This window comes from Zeus faber, assembly GCF_960531495.2.
Source record: "Zeus faber genome assembly, chromosome: 2".
NCBI classification, from domain to species: Eukaryota; Metazoa; Chordata; class Actinopteri; order Zeiformes; family Zeidae; genus Zeus; species Zeus faber.
In genome coordinates, this window is record NC_137189.1 from 28,620,399 (window position 1) to 28,645,764 (window position 25,366).

The 25,366-nt window shown below is 41.3% G+C and overlaps 1 protein-coding gene across 1 annotated transcript; it reads right to left on the reverse strand.

Moving 5' to 3' along the window:
- Nucleotides 1-331: 331 nt before the first annotated feature.
- sft2d2b (SFT2 domain containing 2b) lies at nt 332-6,919 on the reverse strand (the record flags this gene model as incomplete). The annotated part of the gene is made up of 8 exons (XM_079996986.1): nt 332-450; nt 601-630; nt 1,340-1,398; nt 1,520-1,555; nt 3,570-3,651; nt 4,298-4,383; nt 5,283-5,372; nt 6,857-6,919. 8 exons carry the CDS (start codon nt 6,917-6,919, stop codon nt 414-416), a joined length of 483 nt encoding a protein of 160 aa, XP_079853112.1. The 3' UTR covers nt 332-413.
- Nucleotides 6,920-25,366: the final 18,447 nt, after the last annotated feature.

The window sequence follows — 25,366 nt, forward strand, 5'->3', positions numbered from 1 at the left end:
ATTACAAACACTTCAATGACATGGGATTTGATTTGTTAGTAGAGTTTATATCAAGATGTCCGAAATGTTTTGCTGTGATAATAAATTAGCTTCACTTTAAAAAAGAAAATAAAAATAAACATTAGAAAAATTCTTGAGAAATCAAGGTGAAATATAATGACCATAGAAATTTCTTTGAGAAATCAAGGGGTGCGTGTACACACACACACACACACACACACACACACACACACACACACACACACACACACACACACACACACACATTATACATCAGATGTGAGTTACTTCCTGTTGTCACGGTGATAGATCTTCCATCCTGGACCAGGGCCTCTGCTGATTGGTCCAAACTTACTTTGTAATTGTATGCTCAGATGAAGTGTGTGTGTTTATAAGTGTGTGTGAGTGTTTTCCTATAAACACATAGAGAAGAGTTTCATGACGGCGTCTCTGGAACAGAAAAAGTTTTAAAAGTCAGATTTTATTGTTTCTTTTTTTACAATTTTTTTTTACTAACCTCGCTTGTGTGTGTGTGTGTGTGTGTGTGTGTGTGTGTGTGTGTGTGTGTGTGTGTGTGTGTGTGTGTGTGTGTGTTCTTACCTTGCAAAAGGAATGTATGAAATTCCATACCTATATTAAAAGCACAGAAGTAAAACATTAAGACTCAAACACATTTTAATTACTTTCTAACTCAGGTTAACTACTTTCGAATGCAGGTTAACTACTTTACAATGTAGGTTGATCACTTTCAAACACAGGTTAACTACTTTGAAATGCAGGTAAACTACTTTCTAACGCAGGTTAACTACTTTCTCTTTTAAGTTAACTACTTTTTTACTCAGGCTAACCACTTTCTAATGCAGATTGACTACTTCTTAACTCAGGTTAACTACTTTATAATGCAGGTTAATAACTTTTTAACTCAGGTTGACTACCTTACAGTACAACTTAACTCCTATCTAATGTACTTAACTACTTTCCAACGAAGGTTAAGTAAACTACTTTCTAACTCAGTTTAAATACTTTCTAATAGCTCAGGTTAACTACTCAGGTAAACTAGTTTGTGACTCAGGTTAACTACTTTCTAATGCAGATTCATCACATACAGTTTGACATATACATGTATATACACAACATATAACATGATGGTGTGCGCCTTGCACGGTTGGTGCCGCCATCGATGTATGAATGTGTGTGAATGGGTGAATGTGAGTTATGCACTGTAAAGCGCTTTGAGTCGTATGACTAGAAAAGCTCTATATAAATGCACCCCGTTTACCATCATTTACCATTAATTTCAACCATAGAGCTGAATATATTGTGTCTGTGTGTGTCTCACCAGGCAAATGCCAGAAATTGTAGAATACAAAACAGTAGAGCGAGTCCATTGTTCTTCCACTACACATAGAGACATTGAGACATAGAGAATTGATGATTCATTTTAATTATTCAACATATTTTCAATCTGAACATGACAACTTGTTGTTGTTTATGTTCCTTCAGTGTATGTGTGTCTCACCCAGAAAGCAGCACACAGTGTTAACACCAGACACACCTAGAAACCAAAACAGAGACGGTCAGTGTGTGTGTGTGTGTGTGTGTGTGTGTGTGTGTGTGTGTGTGTGTGTGTGTGTGTGTGTGTGTGTGTGTGTGTAAGACAGCATTGTCCAGTTTGAGAACCCTATAATTGTCACAAATTAAAATCTAAATTTGGTTTGAGTAGTACATTATTAGTACAAACCAAATAATATTTTATTATATTTATTTCATTATATTGAATCTAAAAGTCAGTCTTAAACTGCCAATGGGAAATTAATCCTATCATCTTCTAATCTAACTATAAAAGAAAGGAATCTCTGTCCGTCTGTATGGATGCATGCAAAAAATCATGGTTGGTAGCTCAGGAGGTAGAGCTGGTGGTCTAGTGATCCAAAGGTTGCTGGTTCGATCCCAGGCTCCTCCTGCTAGCATGCTGTAGTGTCCTTGAGCAAGACACTTAACCCCTAATTTCTCCTGATGGCTGCGTCCGTCGGTCTTTGAACAATTGTAAGTCGCTTTGGATAAAAGCGTCTGCTAAATGACTAAATGTAAAATGTAAAAATGTAATAAAACTTCCCCAACAAGAAGCACTTTCTCCTTTGGAGGGATGGTAGCTCAGGCGGTAGAGCTGGTGGTCTAGTCATCTAAAGGTTGCTGGTTCGATCCCAGGCTCCTCCTGCTAGCATGCTGTAGTGTCGTTTGTCCTTGAGCAAGACACTTAACCCCTAATTGCTCCTGATGGCTGCGTCCGTCGGTGTTTGAACAATTGTAAGTCGCTTTGGATAAAAGCGTCTGCTAAATGACTAAATGTAAATGTAATGCATGTCCTTCGATTATGTCGAAAACCGTTCATCCGGTCTACTTTACACTTGGCGAGTGTTTTTCTGGGGACAAAACAAAATAGTTGATTTAAATAGTGATTTAATTAATAATTGACTGATTTAATAATTTGATTTGGGCTAAATTGTTGTGTTAAGTATTAAGTATTTAATTTTTGTCAATAATTGAAGGAAGGCAAATGGTCATAGACGTGTAAAGAACATAAACAAATAACAATTAATAGTGTACATCGATTAATGTATATCTACCACTTTGGTATTTCACGTGCCAGGACTTGAGATAAGTACTGGAGGTAAGTTAAGGTAAGTTTCATTTAGGGGGATTTAAATGTATATTTAACACAACACAGACAATTAATTCTATTATATAATTATAGAACCCAGAACCGCTATTCTGGGTCCTATATTCTGGACCCCTGCACGAGCACCTTGTGTCGATTTCACACATTTTTGTATTTTTGGAGCTTATAGAGTTTATTGTGCATAACCACGGGGTGTCATGACATTTCAGTGCATATATGTATGACCATATGTATATGTATCTGACCGATAACCTCTTGAATATTAAATCATGCAACAGTGAAGAGGAAGACGTTTAAAAAAATATGACGCTACGCTATCTGCTGGATACAAGTGGAAATGCAGTCTGTATAAAGTGGGTGGGTGTGCGTGTCTGGGACTCTAATAATACTTTATATTTAGTACACAACATATACAACATTTGCACTTTCTCCTTATTTTTAGTCTCTGTATCTTCTTTTCCACTTGAAAACACCAAAAGCCTGATAACACCAGTGCCAGTTGTAACTTTGCAACAGACATTCTCGATTCGCATAATGGAACGGTTAAGGTTGGGAGCAAGAGTGGTGTGAAAATAGTAGGCAAATAGCTTCTTTCTTTGATTATATTTCCACCTCCTTGTATGGAGTTATTTCCTTTGGCGCAGGTGCAGAACATACGTGCATGTTGTCCATCGGCTGTAGTTTTTGTGGTGTGTTCAAGTGCAATCTTTTCTTTACGATGTGAGGTGATGTTGGCCGCCGCTAGTTCTTTGACGTCATTTTGGTGTGTATGGGCCTTCAGGTGGTGGTGTGTGCATGCAGTGTGTAGTCAGCATGTGTTTAGTGAATATTCAGTGGGTACTTGGCCTGTATCCGCTATGTATTTAGCATGTATTCAGTGCGTTCTAACCAGCATGATGATCGTCGCTAGGATCCTCTCTTTAGCAAACATTCTCTTCAGCTGATTCCAGGGCCCCATCAGGAAGACAGTGCTGCAACACAGAGCACGACAATACTGTTCAAATATTATACTTAAATGTTGGTCCCCATCCTTCATTGAGTGCAACTGTCAATAAAAAGCCTGAAAAACCTGATTTGCAGCCATTTCTTGCACACTACTTTTAACTATTTTAACACAGTGGGAAACTGCAGCAAAGTTTTGATGAACAAATGGATAAATGACAACATATGAATGAGGCCTGAAGTTGAAAAACAGTGAAACTATCCGTTTATCATCTTACTAAAACCGCTGAACTTATGGATTTTACAGTGAGTTTGATTATTTAAAAAATTGGGATTTGGGTCTGACGTCATTCATTAACATTATAATACAGTTCACTGTGATGCAGCTGGATTCTGTAACATGGGATTGAAAATACAAAGTGATATGTAAGACCCTGTTATTGTTGTGATATAATACTTCTAGTTTATCATCCAGCTCTATTAAAACACAATTACTGAATTACACAATTACCAAAATCTTGTATGACATAGTTGCTGGAGACTTGTGAACTTAACTTTTACCACTAGATGGCACTAAGTGTCCTTATAGTGCATTTATTTACAGTGGTACATAATACAGTAGTAGTTTATTATCAGACACGCATATACTGTATTAGACATTGTGTAAATACACACCTAGACAGAGAGCAGATATTTCCCAGGGTGTAAAGTACAGCAAACAGAACCAGACCAATTCCAGGAATCCACAGCAGACAACTTCCCTGAAAACAGCCATAACAGCCAATAAGAATATTATGGCATCATTAACTGGCCTATAGTTTATAATCCTATGATCACATTCTCCAGTAGGTTGTCATGCCATGAAAACATTATACATTGTATAGAGAAGCCCTCCCGTATGAACTTGCCGTGTGTGTGGTGAAAATGTTTCAAATTGAAATAAAAACATAAAAATAAAGAATGGAAATGAGCTCTTGGTTTCACAAGATCAAAATTGAAAGGCGGCACTAAATCAGCAGTTCCAGACAGAATAGCTGCTCTGTGTTCAGTAGAACAAGTTTCACTCTGAAAGTAACGATAAGTGGTGATGAAAGGTTAGACTCTTTTTTTACGATTCGGTAGTCGACGAGTCACTCAGTAAAAAGACTTCAACTGAACCAGACCAACCAAGACTTGTCTCGGTTGGTCTGGTTCAGTTGATGTAAGAGGACTTCCTGAACAGTGAACGAGAGTCAGAAGAGTCGGTTCCGCCCTGATCTGTAAATGAAATTCTCACAAGAATTCTGTCTAAACTATTTATTTTGGTGGAATGCAGAGGGTAAATCCGTCACATTCCACATGAATTATGGCAAATGCATTGACCTGTGTCTTCTTGGTTTTAATTCAATCCGTTTGCAAGTCCACTCGCTCACCCACTCTTTTGCCGGAGTGACTCCAGACTCCTGAGTCATTTAAAAGGTTTGATGGCGATGAACAAATTGCTTGCGAGTCTTACATCACTAACTACTAGTAGTCCATAATAATAATAAGCACAGTACATGGTTCTGATGTTTTTACTGGTTAACAGGATAGTAACATAGTGCTGCGGGATTATTTCATTGTAATAAGTGTGCCGTGGAAGAAAACAGGTTGTAAACATTGATATACAGTAGAGACCGACCAAAATGGAGAAGAAGGTTCCCAGTACGAAGCAGGCAATGAAGGCCCTCAGCCTGGTCCCCCAGGACAAGCTGGTTGCCTGATTGGCTGCCTGGATACAAACAGCAGCATCTCAAAAACTCATCAGGAAACAGGAGCTCTCCAAATCAGCTGAACAACGATCATCATTATTCTATATCCGGTTTAATACCTTGAGAATAACTAGCTGTTCACCTACTGTTAATACCTACAGTTAATAATGAATGACATCATCGTAGTACTTCATCACACTTTCAATACTAACAAAAAAAAATAGAGAATATTTATTACATTGGGTTTGAGTCATGAGATCATATGATTTGAAAGCTATTGGGAAAAAAATAACAGACTATTTCTTCAATGGATTGTTCTTAAAATATACGATACATATAATTTGAGGGAGACGTGTCTCAGGGGGCCACTATAGGACATTTTGACAGTTTTTTTTATCGTTACATCGTGCGACCTAAAAGTTATTGAAGAAAAAACATTATTATATTTTTTCAATTATATCATCCATACATTGAATTACCAAAGAGGGTTGTCACGTGTATATACAGTATATATTCAAAATATAATCTGCATTGAACAAGACAGAGGATAGGGCCACTATTGGGGAACATTTTCACATAGGTTTTCAAGTCATTAGGACATGTGATCTGAACTCTATTGAAGACACTAATTTTTCTTCAATAGATTAGAAAATAATATTTTTCCTATAGATTTTTTTTAATTTTTTTTTTTATCATATTCTGCACATAGTGAATTAGAAACATAACACTTTATCAATTCAGGTGGGAAATCCAGGTGCAGTAAACGAGGGTGTCTCATGTGCAAACTCTTGGATAATATTTCAACTTTTATTTGAAATAATTGCATTATGTGACCTGATGTTTACTGAAAAAAAACGAATATCATTGCAAAAGTACGTTTAAAAATGTTTATATACGGTATATATTATGATATGGATAACTAAATAACACAGAGGATGTGTAGAATACTTTGGTTCTATGTCAAACACTCATGTAAATGACGAACTATTAAGAAAAAGTAACTTATTGACGGTCCCTAACCAGCCGCACCAGTTAGCGTACGGATATTTTTTTTTTGTCATACCAGAGCTATTTTATAATAGACAACAGAAGATGTATGTGACAAATATTCTCTTGAACTTGAACTTGAACTTGAATATTTCGTCACTGGTTCCATTGCGAAAGTGGTGAGGTATTGAAACAAACTTAGATAACGATATCAAAAGTTACTTATGGACGGTCCCTAACCAGCGCTCCAGCTAGCTCCTTAGCGGGGGGACTGAGGTAACTGACCACGCTCGACGGTCACTAACATCGGGTTAGAGACGTTGAACAGAGCACGGAACTGAACGTCTGTCGAACAACCAAACGTATGCGTCTCGTTAATGCCTAAATGACTCCTGGCTTGGGTTTTGTGACTCTTATTACCGGGCAACCTCGTAACTAGGAGGGGAATTGGGAACAGCATACTAATAACAACACAAAAAGCGTTTCATCAGCACGGCAGCAGCTTGCGGAGTTTTACCTCCAGGATGTTGGCGTCGTCGCTTCCATCCTGGCCGCTCAGGACCTTCTTAAGTTTATCCATGGACCGATGGGACAACGGGCCGCCCGAAGTCCACTGTGCCTGCGGTAAATAAAAACAACAACAGTCTGATGGGCCGTGAAAATGGATGGATGAGAGTCAGAGTCCGTCTGTCTGGGAGTCTGTTTGGAGGAGCAACAGGTGGAACGACTTCCGCCTCCAAGCTGCAGTTCCTGTTAAGACCTGCAGGGGGGGGGGGGGCAGCAAACCCTTATAGATAGATGGATAGATGGATAGATGGATAGATAGATAGATGGATAGATGGATAGATGGATAGATAGATGGATAGATGGATAGATAGATAGATAGATAGATAGATAGATAGATAGATAGATAGATGGATCGACGGATAGATGCAAATAAGTATGGTAAGGCGGGAATATAAACAGCATTATAGTTATATGCATTATGGAAGCGATGAAATAGAGAAAATCAATGAATTCAAATTCAATGAATCAATCGTGCTATGTCGTACTATTATTATCATAATAATAATAATAAATATAGCTGCAGGCAGCAATACGCAGGGTCCAATATCGGCACCAATTAAAAAAGTTCGTGTTCCCATGGAACGTGGCATCAGTTCGCACTGTCGCTCGTCTTTACATCAGCATGGCATCGAAAACAAGTTACAATTTTCCGCGTTTCCCTTGAATTGATGTAATGACGAGTTTTTGACGAGAGTTCATTACTAATCCAAGCTAATACACTTGTGTGTTATGACTTCCTATCCTAAAAATTAGAAGGTGGCTGTCTACTACTTGTAGTGCACAGAGTCCTGCCTTAAGGTGTCTCTGTGTAAGGAAATTACTCCTTGTGGAAGAAGAAGAAGGAAGAAACAGTCTTTATTCATCACGCAACACACCACACTACAACACATGCTTGCACACACACACACGCTTTTGATGGTGGCCGGTGAAATGGATTCTCAGCTTTTGACCCATCCTGGCTTGTCCTTCCTCTGGGGGCACAGCCAGGGGCAGTGGGCAGCATACGTGGACGCGCCCGGGGACCAGGTGATAAATGTCCATTGCTGGTCAGACAATGATGGGTGCATGTTTTTGGTGGGGGTCCTTACTGACGTGAGGTGGAGGAAACCCCATGTGAGCACGGGGAGAACATGCAAACTCCACACAGAAAGGCTCCTATTTGGGAGATAACCCGCTGGAGCACGGTGCCAACAGCGCCCCAGGCGGGAATCGAACCCAGGACCTTCTTGCTGTGAGGCAGCAGTGCAATGCACTGTGCACTGCGCCACTGTTCCACCGTGCCACCGTGGAACAGTTTTATTCAAACGAATAAAACACTGCGTGTCCCTCAGAGAGAATTCATCAACTTTTTAAACTTTTCGGATGAAAATAAAACGGACATGATTTGGACCCGTTGCTCTGGACCTACAAGCAAGATTCAAGATTCAAGATTTTTTATTTGTCACATACATATACATACTTCCATACATATATGCAGTGAAATGTAATGCAACGCACCCGGTGATAGCACACAATAAGTCCTAGGAAAAAGTACAAAAATAAAATAAAATAAAAAGTAGAAAATTCCTTTCTAATAGACCGACTAACAAGCAAACTCCATGTGTGAGGACAGAAACACAGAATATGTTTTGGACTGATTTGGATTCCTACAGTTTGTGTGTTACGGCTTGCTGGAATGCCGCAAAAAAGGGAGGGACGCGGCACTGGGTGAGATGCGAACAGAATGCGTTTATATTTACAAAAAGGGCCAAAGAGATCAAATATCAAACAAAAAACCCTACCGACGTCAAGCAGGTAAGACGATACACATACACACGCACACACGCACACACACACACCCACAAACGTGTTCAAGTGTTCCTGTTTGTGTGCGAGTTTGTAATCACTACAATCCACACCACTCAGCTCGCATGGTGCAAATGGACGTTCATAGCCTCAACCTGCACATGTATAGCAACTAAACATAGAACCAAACAACATGTATATGGAAAACATAAACATAGAAACATCAGACATGTATTGAAAAAACAGTTAATTAAGTCCATGAAAACTGGAACAGCCACTGGTCACGTGGCTTCTTCCTGTCATAGTTATGGCAGTAAATGAGGGGGGAAGGGAGAGGGATTTAGTCAGCAGGGTGTTGGGGATGTGTTCAAAGCATGTGTGTGTGTGTGTGTGTGTGTGTGTGTGTGTGTGTGTGTGTGTGTGTGTGTGTGTGTGTGTGTGTGTGTGTGTGTGTGTGTATGAGTGAGTGAGTGAGCGAACAATGTGTGAGTGAGCGATGTGTGAAGTGTCCACCGGTGAATGTACGAGACTTGTCTCAATTTGTTCAATGTTGTATGAGGTCAGTATTATATCGTAGCGCCTCCAAGCAGTGGAAAAGGCCTCGAAGCCACCCTTGAGTCAGCACCCACCCCGCCCATGACGCCTGCAGGCCGGCAAATGTGTAGGCTCTCCACCACCCTTGGCGCAGAGAAGCCACAGCGAGCAAAGACCCCCGCACCCCAACCCACACCCCCGGCGACCGGCCAGCTCAACCCAGGGACAAGAGCGGACGCCACCACCTGGCCCCCCTAACACTCTGTGGGGCCCACAACCCCTCAGCAGCTACAGCACTAAGCGCCACGAAAGTCCCCACAGCCACCTACCCAACCCCAGCCCCGGTGAGACCCGAGGGACTCTCACATGCCCCAAAACACTATGGCATTGCCCAGACTTAGGAAGACTCAAGTATTAATGGATTGAGTTATGTCAGTGATAAAGCCCACATTTCATTAAATAAATCAACCGTGTGTTTTTGGATATTGCCAATAGTTTTTCCATTGAGATGTATTCTATTAATAAATGTTACCATTGGGATGCGGTGAGATTATCTCTGCTTTTCCAATTGAGTAATATTATTTTCTTTGCAATTGTTAGGGTGATCAAATGGGTTGGTGGTGTTTAAGTGGTGGGTCAACTGAGGAGAGGTCACCGAGGAGACATACAGACAGGGAGGAACTGGAATGCTGTGACCCAGAAGGGTTGATAGCTTCTCAGTGATGTTAGTCCAGAATGTGTGGATGGTGGGCAGAGCCAGATGGCATGAAATTGGTCATCTCTGGCTTTAAGGGAATAATGAGAACAAATGTCTTTAACCACAAACCCCCCCCCAAAAAACATGCACACATCATTGTCTGACCAGCGATGGACACTCATCACCAGGTCCCTGGGCGCGTCCACGAATGCTGCCCACTGCTCCTGGCTGTGTCTCCGGAGGAAGGACAAGCCAGGATGGGTTAAACGCAGAGGCCTCATTTCACCGGCCACCATCCAAAGCATGTGTGTGTGCTGTGTGACAATTAATGATTGTTCTGTTCTATTGTTGGTTGGACTGGGGTCATTGAAAATGTATAGTTTATTATTAGTAAGGGTAAACAAATCTGACAGATTTGTGGAGATATCAATACCAAGGTATCTAATGTTGCCTGTTGTGATGGTTAAGGGGAGTTTTTGGGTTACAGTATTCCAGTCTTCCCCACTGAGTGGTAAGACCGCGGTTTTAATCCAGCTTATTGACTGTTTATTGTCTGGCTGAACATTTAGATATAAGATTGAACACTTCTGGTAGGGATGGTATTGGGTTCCATAAGTATAACAAAATATGGTCTGCATACAAACTGATTTTGTGAAGTTTCCTGTTGAGTTTCCTGTTTGTATGCCAATGGTATTACTGTTTGGACGGATGGCTGCTGCAAGGGGTTCAATAAAGATAGCAAATAGTAAAGGGGAGAGTAGACATTATTGTCTTGTGCCACGTTGTAGAGTGAAACGCTGTGAAGTGTAACCATTGGTGATGACAGAAGCAGATGGGGAGTTGTACAGAATTCTGATCCATTGAATGAGTGACTCTCCGAAGCCAAATTTGTTGTCGGGGGGTGGAAAAGAGATATGTCCAATTACCTCTGTCAAAGGTTTACCTCAATGAAATGGGTGTCATCTGGCATGGAGCAAGAAGGGTCGCCAGGGACCGGAGCAAATGGAGGGGACTCGTCGCCCAATGTTCCAGAAGGAACGGGAGGAACTAACTAACTAACTAACTAACCTCTGTCAAATGCTTTTTCGGCATCTAAAGAAGCAATAGCAGTATTTAAGTTGTTCCTTTGAGATATGCTGATCAGACTGAATAAACAACGCATATTGTTGGATGGGTGTCTGCCCTTAACAAAGCCTTTTTGGTCTGGGTGAGTTATTAAGAATTACTTTTTAAATTCTGTTGATTTTTGTTTTACTAATAATTTTAAAATCGCAGTTAATTAGGCTTATGAGTCTATAATTTGAGGTAAGGGTTGGGTCCTTATTGGGTTTGAGCAAAACCGAAATGAGAGCTGTATTCATGTGCGGAGCCAAGGTGGAAGTTGACTTAATGTCTGTAACCATTTTGATGAATAATGGGGATGTAAGTGGCCAGAAGTATTTATAGAATTCCACTGGATCTGATCCAGGTGATTTATTGTTGGGCATAGAGAAGAGAGTTCTCCCAGAGTCAGTGGTTGATCTAATATTGTAGCCTGTTCTATGAATAGTTTAGAGAGGTCACTATCATGGAGGAATGGGTCATGTTTGATATATTTGATCCATTATCTGAGTGATATAGCTTATTATAAAAGTCTCTGAATATTTTATTGATGTCTTGGTGTGTGTATGTTATCCTACCCTGTGGATCTTTGATGGCTGTAATAAGTGTTTTTTCTCTATTGCGTTTCAATTGATTGGCAAGAATTTTACCTGATTTGTCATTGAACTCAAAATAATTCACTGTTGTTCGTTGCATGAGGAATTGTGTCTTTTGATGGATGGATCTACATTTCGGATTTGCTCAGTGGGTGAGTGGGCTTATTGGGAGTGCAAGCCTTTTAGTTGTTCTTCTTGTTTATTTTGGCATTCTTATCCTTTCTTCTTCTTGTGAGTGGAGAATGAAATTATACTACCTTTCAGAACTCTTTGCCGTTTCCCAAAGTATGGTGATATTTTTGGAGAGTCATTCAGTTCAATGAAGGAAGTCCATTCTCTGGAAAATAAATGGTTAAATTCTTTATCTGTCACAAGTGAAGTGTCAAACCGCCACCATTTATGAGGTTAAAACGAATCGACTCGTGATCGGAGATTACAATAGGGTGGATTTCAGGATTAGTGATTTTGGAAATTACTGCGTTACTCGTTAAAAATAAAGTTAAATCTAGAGAATCTTTTGTGGGGTGGTGAACAATATGTGTGTGGCAGTTTCGCCTACCACGCACCACCCAGGTGGTGTGTTCAGATACAGAAGACGGGGGTTGTAAACACCAGTTTATTAAAGAGAGTGGGACAGTTGGAATATGCCCAGGAGCAGATGGAGATGTGTCATGTCAGGGCTCCTAGCCTGAGTGTGTGTGGGGATGGGGGTTTTACCTGCTGCTCGTTAGACTAACCAACGAGCAGCAGAACAGGTATGCAGCCACTCTGATCCCAATTACCTACGTAGATCCAGGTCAGGTGTAGCTGCTCAAAGCACACCATCACCACGCCACAATGTGTATTCTCTATTATGTGGATTATTTGATCGCCATCAATCAGCAAGAGCAAGATCAATCATACACTACTCACAAAAAGATAGGGATATTCGGCTTTCGGGTGAAATTTCAGGATGAACCTAAAATGCACTATAACCTTTACAGGTGAACTTAATTTGACCTTCTCTAAACTTTTGAATGCACATGTCCAACTGTTCAATGTTTCAGTACTTTTTGCACAACTTGCTGTTATCTCACAAGGAGCTGAAAGGCAAAATTCAGAACAGATCCATGAATCGACCAGTACATTTCCTGGTTCAATTACAATTGGTATTTAAACAGTCCTCTTCAAGATGCTGTTCATGTTTTGACGTCATGAGACCAAGACCACACCTAACAACTGATCAACAGTACCTCGCCATTGCGAGGCTTCAAACAGGATGTTCTCAGAGGGAAGTGGCCACTGAGCTTAGAGTGTCACAGAGTGTCATCAGCAAGTTGCAACAGAGATACAGAGACTGGAAGTGTCACGGAAAGGCATCGAAGTGGACGTCCTTTGGCCACATCCCACACTGATGAGCGCTTCATTGTGAACAGTGCCCTGCGGAACCGGATGATGAATGCCACTCAACTCCAGGCACATTTAAGGGAGGTGAGAGGCACCCAAGTGTCACATCAGACCATTTGAAACCGTTTCCATCAGCGTGGTCTGCGTGCTAGACGACCTGCAAGGGTACCTGACCACACCACCAGGCACAGGCATCATCGTCTTGCACGGGCCAGGGAGCATTTATGCTGAACGAGGGACCAGTGGCCTCAGTGCTGTTCTCTGATGAAAGTCGATTCACTTTGAGCAGAAATGATGGCCGCCAACAATGTTGGAGACGTCAAGGAGAGCGCTATACATCAGCCACTGTTGTCAACAGACGAGCCTTTGGTGGTGATGGTATTACAGTGTGGGCAGATGTAGTCAATACAGAACTGCCCTACACTTTGTGAATGGTACAGTGACAAGCCCATACTACCTGAATAACATCATTAATCCAGTCATTGTGCCCCTGCCTGAACAACACAGGCCTTAGTTCATCTTCACGGACAACAATGTTCCAGCTCCTCGAGGTCGCATCATTAGGGAACGGCTGCTGGAGACTAGGGTACCTCAAATGGAGTGGCCTGCACTTTCTCCAGACCTGAATCCCATAGAAAACTTATGGGATCAGCTGAGTCGCCGTGTAGAGGCTTGTTACTCTGTGCCCCAGAACCTCAATGACCTAAGGGCGACCCTTCAAGAAGAGTGGGGTGCCAGGCCTCAGCAGACAATAAGTCGACTTGTGAACAGCATGAGACGTCGTTGTCAAGCTGTAATTGATGCTCAAGGGCACATGACAAGTTATTGAGACATTTTTTGTTGTGGTAAACCCACCACTGTTGTTGGCTTTTGTTTCAATACATTGTTTGAGATGAGGAAATCACCATTGCATGCTTCTACTTAAATGCCCTAATGTCATGATATAATATCACTGTAGCGTGAACTTTTTACATTTTCCATAAATTTCACCCCAAAGCCAAATATCCCTAACTTTTTGTGAGTAGTGTATTGTTGTATTGTTTTATCATGTCAGACGAATGGATCAAGTTCTGTATTGAAGTCTCCTCCCAATATAATAATTGAGTCAGAGAATTTTAGAGTTTTGAAAATATATTGTGAAAGAAATTTGGGTCGTCCTCATTGGGGCCATAGATATTAGCTATGGTTCATTTGAGGTTTCCAAAAATTCCGTTAATCATTATGTATCGCCCTTCTATGTCTGATATTATGGTTTTATTCTGATAAAGATGAGGTTGTCCTGCATACTTCTTGTCTGGATATCCAGGATAGTGTCTTTCATTATTTGACTTTCTTTCTTTACAACCTCCATCTCCGTTGTGAGACACTTCGAGGGTTTTAAATCTGCGTTGTTCTTTTGCGTCTCGTCGACAATGCGGTGCAGGAAATCAAGGCTGGCTTTGATCTCGGTAATGTCTTGGAGAAGCGGACCAAGGATGTCCAGCATACCCAGTTTCTTCTTAATCTCATCCAAGACACTAACCTCTATAGCTGTGGTGAGTAGGTTGTCAGAGTCTGCCTTAATGATAATAATGATAATAATAACTTTAATTTATGAGCATCTTTCAAGAAACCCAAGGACATTTGGGTTACCAAATAATACCAAATAATAATAATAAAAAACCTTTGTTGTTTGTTTTTCTATTGGAAATCCAACCTTATATAAACTTTGTAATAAAGTGTTTTATAAAACAGCAATTTGAACACACAAACGGGAAGCAGAAGGTGTTTCTCCTCTTCTAATTTATTCTGAAATCAACTTCATAAAAGAAACTCCAAAATCAAATCTATAATGCATGGTGACTGAATGGAATATCAAACAATATATTTTGTCTCACACATACGGTTAAATATATATCATAAATATATATCATAAATGAAGTCATATATTTTATTTTAAATACAGTATATCAGAATTTATTTCGTTTTATACACAGACATCATTATATACAGTGTCCACACAGAGTTGTGAGGTTGTTGTGGTTGTGCAGGTCACTTGTGGCAGCTGACATCAAACTGCAGACTGTAGACTGCAGACTTCTCTCTACTGGAAGTACTGGGCGGTCCATACCAGTCCAAACCTGAAGTTTTCCAATTAAAGCAGTCTTAAAAACACACAATACATTTAAAATAGGTCTAGATGAAACTAGTCAAAACAGTCTCTAAAACCTGACTAAAAAAACAGTAGAAACCATCAAAAGTCAGTGTAAACCAGTTATTTAAGTAGTTACAACCAGTTTCAACCAATAAAACTTCATCGAAACAAATGAAAGCCGGTTAAAACTGTTAAAACCAGTCTAAGCCAGCTGCCATTGTAAACCAGTCATTAAACTAGTTAATACATTTAAAACAAACAAGTGAATTGGTCAATCAGTGCGGACCTGTGTTATTTCACGGTAAGGGGGCGTGGCGATTGCAAACGCTAGTGTAGTGAATACTGACAGACTGTGGGAACGAGACTGAGAACAGTGATGAGATGTATATAGTATATATAGTGTATATAGTGTATATAGTATATAAAGTATATATAGTGTATATAGTACATATAGTGGTTATTGTACATATAGTATATAATGGGTGATGCACGATGAGATGCTTGACGCTGAAACACCGCTGAATTGTACGCAACGCACAATAGCGACTGGTCGGAGAGCTGGTCGTCAGTCTGAACGGTCGTTAAACAGGTAGGTTGTTAAGTGAGGAGTGCCTCTATGTATATATATATATATATATATATATATATATATATATATATATATATATATATATATATATATATATATATATATGAGCCAGACAGATATGTATATATATATATATATATACAGTGTACTTTATATTTGCACAACTGTACACATTCAACTGTGCGTGTGTGTGTATGTGTGTGTTACCTTGTGATGGAACGAGTGTGAACACTGCAGTTTTCTGATCTTCCCTTTACTGAAGTCATCATGACGGATCAGACACACTGTCTGCGTCGCTCTGCAACACACACACGCACAGATTAATACTGCGTTGTACCATATCAAAGGACAGGTTTTCACTTTTTCCCTTCCAGGTCTTATCAAGATGTCATCATTTATAAATGTTCATAGCAACATCCTCGTTGAACGCTTCACTTTCAAGAAACTTACCACTGCTGCAGCTTGTCACTGTGCTTCAAGCAGTCCAATGGGGCAAATGTTTACGCCTTAAAAACATTTTTTGCTTTTTCAGAGTTTTTATCGACTCTTTTGCGCATCCCTCAATCAGCTCTTTCGGCTATATCCCCTCTAACGTAAGAGACAGGACACAGGAAGATGCTTCGCTTACCACTGGCAACCTGCCAGTCACAGATTACCAAATTATCACACAGAGTTGACCCACATTAACACACAGGGTTATAACACCTTACCGCTGGATCATACAACATTAACACACTGGGTCATACAAACTTAACACAGGGGTCATACCACATTAACACACTGGGTCATACCAACTTAACACAGGGCTCATACCACATTAAGACCCTGGGTCATACTATGTTTACACACTGGGTGATGACACCTTACCGCTGGGTCATACAACATTAACACACTGAGTCATACCACATCAACACACTGGGTCATACAAACTAACACAGGGGTCGTACCACATTCACACAGCCATGTGTACCATGGACATGACGTTACGTCTTCGGAAACCTCCGTGACTCTTGGGTGTCTGCAATGCCTCTGGAATGGTGCCGATGATGGAGGAGCGGCGCTCGGTTTGGGGCGGTGGCGAGGAGGGGAGCACAAAACTTCTAGAGGAGGCGCGACGAAGGAGAACCCTGGCAGTGACAGGAGCCTGAGTGGCCGAGTGGAGGCGACTCAGCTGCATGGCCAACAGGGTGGCCTGGAGGAGGAATTAGAGATGGATGGACGGATTAGATGAAATATAAGATGAGATCAAATAAAACCTAAAAAGGCAGAGAGAGTCGCCTGGAAAATGAAATAGAGATTGTTTAATGTACCTCAGATGTCACACCTGCCCAGCCAGTGACCCGTGTGCTCTGTGTGAGTGTGGTTTTCTTTTAGTTTCAGTTTTGGTGTGAGTGTGAGTGTTGGGTGTGTTTTGGTCTGTCCCTCTTTTACCTCTTATCTCTATCCTCCTCTCAGGTCGTGGTTCCACAAACGGATAATCAACTATCAGACTAACCCCACTCTTAAGAACAGCAGCTGCCAGCAATTAGCGACCTTTATATAAGCTCTGCGGTTCCCTTCCTCTGGTGCCGGTTCATCTTCGACTACCGACCGCGCTTCTGTCCTCCCTGTTTTGATCCCGTGTTCCCTGATCCTGTGTTACACTGTCCCGGCTCTTCCAGTCCGTCCTGCTCTTGTCTGTCTGCTACCAGCTTCCTCTGCCTGCCTGTTCTTCCTTGATTCACCTGAACTATTCCCCAGCCTGTAGTAAACTCTGTTAAAACTTCTGCCTGCCTCCCGTGTCTGTATTTTGGGTTTCACTGCCGGTACACATCTAGACATCAGAACCTGATATCAGATAATTCCGACATATGATGAACTTCATATCCATAAGACAACTGATAAAATGGCCGTCAGAATCATGAGGAAAATAAATTACAGATAGTTTAATATATCTAAGACACCGACGTAAAATAGGTTTAGATAGGATGAAAGATGAAGCAAGATGAAGATTAGATTAAGTAAGGTAGAATGAGGTCAAATAAAAGATGAGCAAAAAGAAGGCACGACATGAGATAATATGTACGACAGAATAACATCAATCATTAGAGGCTGTGTTCTAGTATGTTCTACCCCACGTACTGGACATGGAAGAGATGAGCGTCGGTTCATCCGAGCCGCAACCAGAACCTTCGAGAAGTTCACGTCGTCCTCGCTGCTCTTCTCCGTCTCGCCATCCTCCTCCTCCTCATCTTCCTCCTCCTCGGTTCTCTGTTGTTGTTGTTCCCCCCTTCTGTAGCGACTCATCCAGGCGCTGAAGATCTCGCCGTCGTCCTCTTCGTCACATTCCTCCTCCTGCGTTTCTCTCAGAGCGTCCAGCTCCCTGACGTCCAGAGGGGAATGTTCCGGTTCAGAAAACACGTCAAACTCATCCGCGGCCTCCGGGTCCATCGCCGTGTGCGTGTTCAGGTGTGTTTGACCCTGAAAGTGCATACAGCAACGACACGCGACAGTTAGAGTCAAACATAAAAACCAGACTTCAGTTCAACCAGACTACAGTGAGCCACACTCGACAGAATGCTTACGCTTTATTAGCAGTTAGAGATCCGACCAGATCACGGCCGGAAGAAAGGAGAGAATTTGAAAGACGGATGGGGTTGGACGGATGGGTGAACAGACGGATAGACGGACGGATGGATGGATTAGGAGAAAGATGTCCGAGAAAACGACAAGTTCGCAGGCAGATCTCCCCTCACTTCTCCACCTGATACTCTTATGTCCAGTGACGTATCTTCCGCTTGTCCTTCCAGTTCCACTCGTTTCTGCTTTTCTTTCTCCGTCTCGCTTTTCTGCGTCTAGACGATACGGTCCAAGGCGAAGACTCTCTGACTCTGAAGTCTGCTAATCCCTTTATCCCCCAACAGGGAGGAGGAGAAGAAGAGTTTAAGGCCTGAACAGTGAGCGAGAGAGGGGGGGGAGGGAGAGAGATAGAGAGAGAGAGACAGAGGAGAGAGAGAGGGAGAGAGTGAGGGAGGGGTGATCATGAACTCTCCTTGTGTGTCCAGATTATGGAGGTACAAACAGAGACATTATTTCTGTCACATTTTGATCCCACATTCGAATAGACTATGAGATAGGTAAGATAAAAAGATAAGAATAAAATAACATGAAATCGAGATGAGGTAACGCTCTAGTAGGTTATCTTCTCTTAACATATCTTAGTCTAGTTAAATAGTTGAAAAGGTGAGATAAAAGATAAGAAACAAGATAATCAGTTAAATGTCTGGATCTTTTCAGGTCGGGCTTGGCTCTCTCAGGTTTAGTCGTCTCAAACGTCACGACTCACAGATCAGTTGACTGAGTATTACAGGTATTACCAGTCTGTTTATATATCGGTTGATATGTTTCAGGCTGAACAAAACATTTGTTAATGCTTCATTTACTGCATTGTATTGATTATTTGAGTGTCAGACATCGGTTCCAACTTGCGTTCGGAATGGACATTAATTCATATTTACAATGTGTTTATTTAGACCTAAACAATGAAAAGTCGATAAATATTCCAGTTTTCATTGGTTGGAATTCAAAAATAAATCCTGAATTCTGTAAATTAGAAAAGTGTCTGTGTGTGTGTGTGTGTGTGTGTGTGTGTGTGTGTTTGTGTGTGTGTGTGAGAGGGAGAGAGCGAGAGAGAGTGTGAGACTCGTTCTCTAAGTAGACCTTAATGACCACTAAGCCCTTTAGAAGCTAGTCTCTTTACCGCCTGTCTCTCTCTCTCTCTTTGGCCATCTCTCTCTCTCTCTCTTTACCGCCTGTCTCTCTCTCTCTTTACCTCCTGTCTCTCTCTCTCTCTCTCTCTCTCTCTCTCTCTTTACCTCCCATCTCTCTCTCTCTCTCCCTCTCTCTCTGGCTGCCTATCTTGTGTATAAGTGTCTAAAGATTACACCAAAATATACAAGTAAGGACTCTAAGGATGAAAATAGAACAAATGACCACAGGGAGCATTTCTTATTACTGCAATGAAGTAGTGTAAAGCGAACCCAGGTCCAGCCCTGTAGGTTGTGTAAGTTGTGAAAGTTTGTTGGAGCAAGATCAATTGAGTTTTAAAATATATATATTTTTTTATAACTTCGTCTAGTTTCAGTAAAATTATTCTTGTAAAATAAAGTATTAAAGGTAATAGTACTCCAATGTATTATATCCAGTTCCCCCATATCACAGAGCTATTGAATACGGGACAGCGTAGTCTGGTTGGCCCAGTGGATTTGTTCTTTTTGTTATTGAAATATATAAATATAAATCAAGATAAAAGAAAAATTTAAGTAATGCAATTGTGTTAATAGTTGAATGTCTCCAAAATTGAACGTAGTTGAAAAATGTACCCCAGTTCCCACCATTTCTTTCCATAAATCCCTTCTGCCTCTCTCCTCCCTGCATCTTCTCATTCCCCCCTTGGCGGCCGCCATGTGACCGTGGCCCAGGGCCGGCGCCTGAAGCATTATGGGATGCTGAAGGAGTTAATTTCCATGGTTTCTGAGGCTGTTCCCGAACTTCTCACCTAGGAGCAGAGAAGTCGAGGTGTCAGTCAAGGTGTGACTCCCTGTGCGATCCGTCTCGGTCTTGTCTGGTCAATCTGACTTCCTGTCTGGTCTGTCAATCTTTCTGTGTGGTCGGTCTCACTGTCTCACATCCTGTGGTCTTGTTTTCTACTCTCTTCCTGTGTGGTCTGTCTAACTTCCTGTGCGATCAGTCTCACATGTGTTCAGCAGCAAAGTTAGCGTCACGCCAGAAGCTATCCAAATCCACATGGAAAAGATCCACACTTCCTCCATGGAAACAGAAAGGGAGATTCTTTTTATTTGTAATGAATATCTTTTTACACACTTTTATTTGCAATTATTTCAGCAGATAGCCATCTTTTTGTTCAATTGTTAGATTCCGCAATCTAACCGCAAGGGGAAATTCAAGCGAACGTTAGACATTACGCAGTAAGTAGTGTGTGAACTAGGTGAGTTTCCATCAAGTTGAGTTGAGGCAAATTAACTGTCATGTCTACCCCAAACGCCAATAAATGGCTCGTCTGCAATAGGTAGACATGTATTATTACAGGTTTTACTTTGTACCAAAAAAAGACAATTAAACTGTTAATCATAATTATTCGAGTGACAATTTATCGTCAACAAATATTTCATCATTGTCTGCGTCTGTCTCTCTGTCGCACTGTGCAGGAGAGGCCAGCGGGTGGAGAGCGCCTCCTTCAGGTACAAAAAGGCTCCTAAAGCCTCCGGAACACTAGCTAGCCACGTAACACGAGCTTGTAGTGTTGGCGAAATTTTGCGTTGTTTATCACTCGTTTCCATGGTAATGGTCAATTACTAACCACAACCCCATTTTTCTGATTAGGGGTCGGGAATTCAGAGAATAGGAAGTGATGTGTGATGTTGGCTGAAGGTGGCCCTTACATTGCACTTTAATCATAGTATGATCAATGTCACCAAACAGGAGCTGTTTGGTCACGTTTACGTTACGCCCTTGAGGCTCTCATATCTCACTTCCTGTCCAGACTGGAACAGAACTTCTCAGTTTCTGGCTTCAAACAGGTCCTCAGGCACTTCCACCCTCAAGCATTCCGTTGAACAATACTTTTAAAGTTGAGTAAACCAAGGAGGTTGCAATTTTATTTTTCATACCCATCCGCTGGAGGAAAATAGCTACGTTTTAATGTTTTAGAATTTTCTGCAGGACCTTCAAGGGGCGGAGCCTAAATCTCTACTGGCCAATCAGAGTCACTGGCTGGGACCCATGTCCACCAACAATACGCACTCTGGATGGATTCTTATCAGGTAGAACTTCCGTCCTCCGGTTCTTGTGATAACATCTTCTTCCCCCTTTCTCTTTATTTTAGCAGATTATGTTGTCATGGAGAAGATGCTCAGCGCTTGGCCACGCCTCCTAGCGGTCAAATAGACCAATCCAGACGTTCCTTCTGGCGAATCGGATTCCTCCGCGGACGGAGTGAAGCCGACCCACCAGAAAATGGTTCTCACGGGTGGGGAAGTCGTGGTGGCCGAGGAGCGGGATGCACTGACCAGTGGGTCACACGACAAACAGCCAATCGGAGCATTGGTTGAAGACACACAGGAAGTCCAGAGGTGACGATACACCTGGAAATTTAGATTGAAGGTATTTCTCTCTGAGCTACTCGCTTATTGTGTCTATTTGATGTCATTGAATCTAATTGAAGGTGTTTGATTAAAAAATTCTGGTCCAGTGAATCAATCTATAATTTCTCTGGAGTTCTGCCAGAAAAGCCAGGCTACACACGCGCACGCGCACGCGCATACACACACACACGCACACACGCACGCACGCACGCACACACAGATTTTTTTTTATATAAATAAAGAAAAAAAAGAAAGAAAGTGCAATCCCTGATGTGCAATGTGTCAAGATATGTGCAATCCCTTTAGTACACCTGGTTCCTATTTATGGTCTTTTAAAAAAAAAAAATCTATATTTTTATATTGTTTATAGTACTTACCTTGATATGCTCTCTATGTTCTGCTGTCACCTCTTTGCTGCTGGAACAGTGTAAATTTACCCGGTGTGGGACTAATAAAGGTTTATCTTGTCTTATCTTATCTTATACATACATACACAGAATTAGATGGTCAGCTATATCAATGCAATCTATGACAGGGTGATGGATGGTAAAAATCAGTTAGACAGGATATAGTACAATATCAGGACAGTGTTCAATTGTTAATTCATACAAACCATAGACTGTACTGTATGTATTGTGATTTGCAACTTAATCGTCAATGGACCAATCGGATCCAGAGTTTCCTGATGATACACCAATCACAATTTCACTATCCGATCCCCCTGCAAATATTTCAGAGAATTCCAAGCGAGTTGCCCGCAGATGTCAGGTCAGTTCTTTCCGTGTCATTATCCAGGCTAGTCGAGCGCAGTTACAACTCATTATCAACGTTAGTTTAGCCCAGTTATAAAATATAAACAAACCTGGATAATGGGTTAAATCTCAAAATTGTTACATTCATTATCCATATTCATTTCCATTATCTGTCTCATTATGCCAGTTATAACTTATTACCCAGGCTAGATCAGCCTAGTTGGATCTTATTATCAGTCTAGTTTAGGCCAGTTAGGTTAGGGTTAGTACAGTACTTTTGCAATAGCCAACCAGCTGAGGAGTTCCACTGTCTCTGCAGATGTTGCGTCACCTGAATACCCATAATCCCTGTAGCTTCACTCTGTCGTACACGCTCTAGAGCGAGGCTGGCCTCGCACATGCAAGGCCACAGGGGGAGCTTCCATTAGTGTGACCAGTGTGACAGGAAGTTCCATCTCAGTCTGTCCAATCACAGGCAGGCGTACAACCAGGTGGGCAGCTTCTTCTGCATGCTGTGTGATCATGTGGTTTGTTCCTGTAGTGGAAAAAACTGCATCTAACAATTAAACTGAAGAAGAGAAGTTCGAGAGAGTCGAGGTCTGAAGATATAAGACTTTATTATCACTTGCAAGAAGTGACAACAGAATCTGAGTTGGTTTGGCAAAGAACTCCCGAGCCGCTCATGGACTCCTCCTTTTAACCTCTTTCTGTTGGTCGAGAAAGTACATCTGTATACTCAATTAGGATCCCTTCCTTCCTCCTATACGGTCAATAGTGCAAAGAAGCCATTTGTCTGCATCCTTTGACATCAGTTACAACAACAAATCTCCCGACACTAGTCCAGGCTACATTTTATGAGGGGATGTTTGCATTCACCCACCTTCCCATGTCATATGGCCCACAGTCAACAAAGCACTTATTCATGTCTTTGCTGACCCCTGTCTCACACACACTTACTTCATTCATATAGCATATGGGCAAGATAACGAATGTTCTTTCTTATTTAATGGTAGAATATAATGAACATATTTCTTTTAAATGTACTAGTAAATTTCTCCCATATTCCCCCCCTCCGCCAGAGAGCCCCCTACCACCAGACGCACTTCCAGTCTCACGATGGGCTGCGGGAGAAGCTCCGTTGCCCCGTCTGCGGCAAGCACTTCCGGTTGCAGGTCTAGCTGTTCAGACACCAGCAGGCGCGGCTCACAGAGGGCGGGAAGGAGGTGACTTTCAGCTGCCTGTACTGCAAGCAGAGCTTCCCAGGTGGGGTTTCTCAAGGTCACGCTGTCTGTTGTCTTGTTTGTTGTCTCTGACGGACATGCAATGCATTCTGGGAGCTAGGGTTAGGGTAACAAAAATGCTTCTACGCTTGTGATGTGAAGTTACGCTGGTAAGTCCTACACCACTGTAACATTTAAAATATGTGTAGTTAAGTTTAATTAAGAATCTCACTACACACACTTTACTGCACTTTCGTAAAAAAAATCTGAAAATTAACTCTATAATGCATAGGCAACATGACACCTTAATAAAGGAATTCCTCAATCTCTTGTTTAATTTTACAATTTAACAGTTAAATTAAGTGTTATGTTGAATTTAAAAAACGTGAGGCCCTCCATACCACAACTGGCGAGATGCTCCACCTGTCTATAAGTCCCACAACACTCACTCACGTAGCCGAGTGGACATGGACAAGCGAGGCACACCAACAAAGTCTTACACATCTGATTGACTGAAAATCTGTTTAGAAATTCAATTAGCCCTCGTACTTCAAACCTTAATAAAAAAAAAATTCAAATTTTGTTGAAGTCTAAAGTCCTCCTTGCCCCCACCTAGGGGAGAAGCTGTTCTCCTGGGTGGAATGTGGGAGGTGCTTCGGCCGAGGGGTGGGCCAGACGAAGCCGGGCTGCCACAGCTCAGAAAGACTAAAGACTGGTTTAACCATAAAATTCAACTATTTCTTCAGACTCTTCCTGCCTATTTCTGCCTTTTCTCCAACTAAAAACTTTAGTTTGAGTGGTCACTCTGTTGATGCTAAGGGAAGATGGTGTGCTTATTCTTTTGACACTTTCTTCTGCCACGGTGAGGCTAATATAAGACCCTCGTTAAACCCTATTTTCTATTTAGGTAAAATGTTGAGTCGGAAAGCAGGGAGGGTGGGTTTATGGACGTATACTTTAAAGTGGTGATCCGCAAGATTTTTCTGTTAAAACAAATCAATAAATAAGTTATTATTAAAAAAAAATCCCCTATTTGATCAGACGGATGGATCCTGCACATCTATTTACAAGCACCCCATATTAAGTCAAGAGTACCAGATATAGGACAGAGATATTTACACCAATGATGATTTATATTAAATATGATGGAATATAAATATAATAAATTGATTGGTATGGAAATCTAAATGTGTGTGTGTGTGTGTGTGAACTTTTCACCCATAATTGTAGAAGAAATGTCTTGACACAGTGCTCTCAAGACATTTAAGTTCAATTCTTTTATGGTTTTGTTGTCACATTTTTAAACGCACCGTCATCAATCAAACAATATAGTTAATATTTTTTTTGTAGTGGGTTGACAGTTTTTGTTGTTGACCTTAAGGTAAAAGAAAACGTATTAAATAATAACCAACTGTATCCTGTTTCAGAGTTGATCCATGATATTTTATTTTTATTTTGAAGAAACGTGTTTTGCTACTGTCCATGAACATTAACCGAATACAGACTAAATATTTGCTCTGATC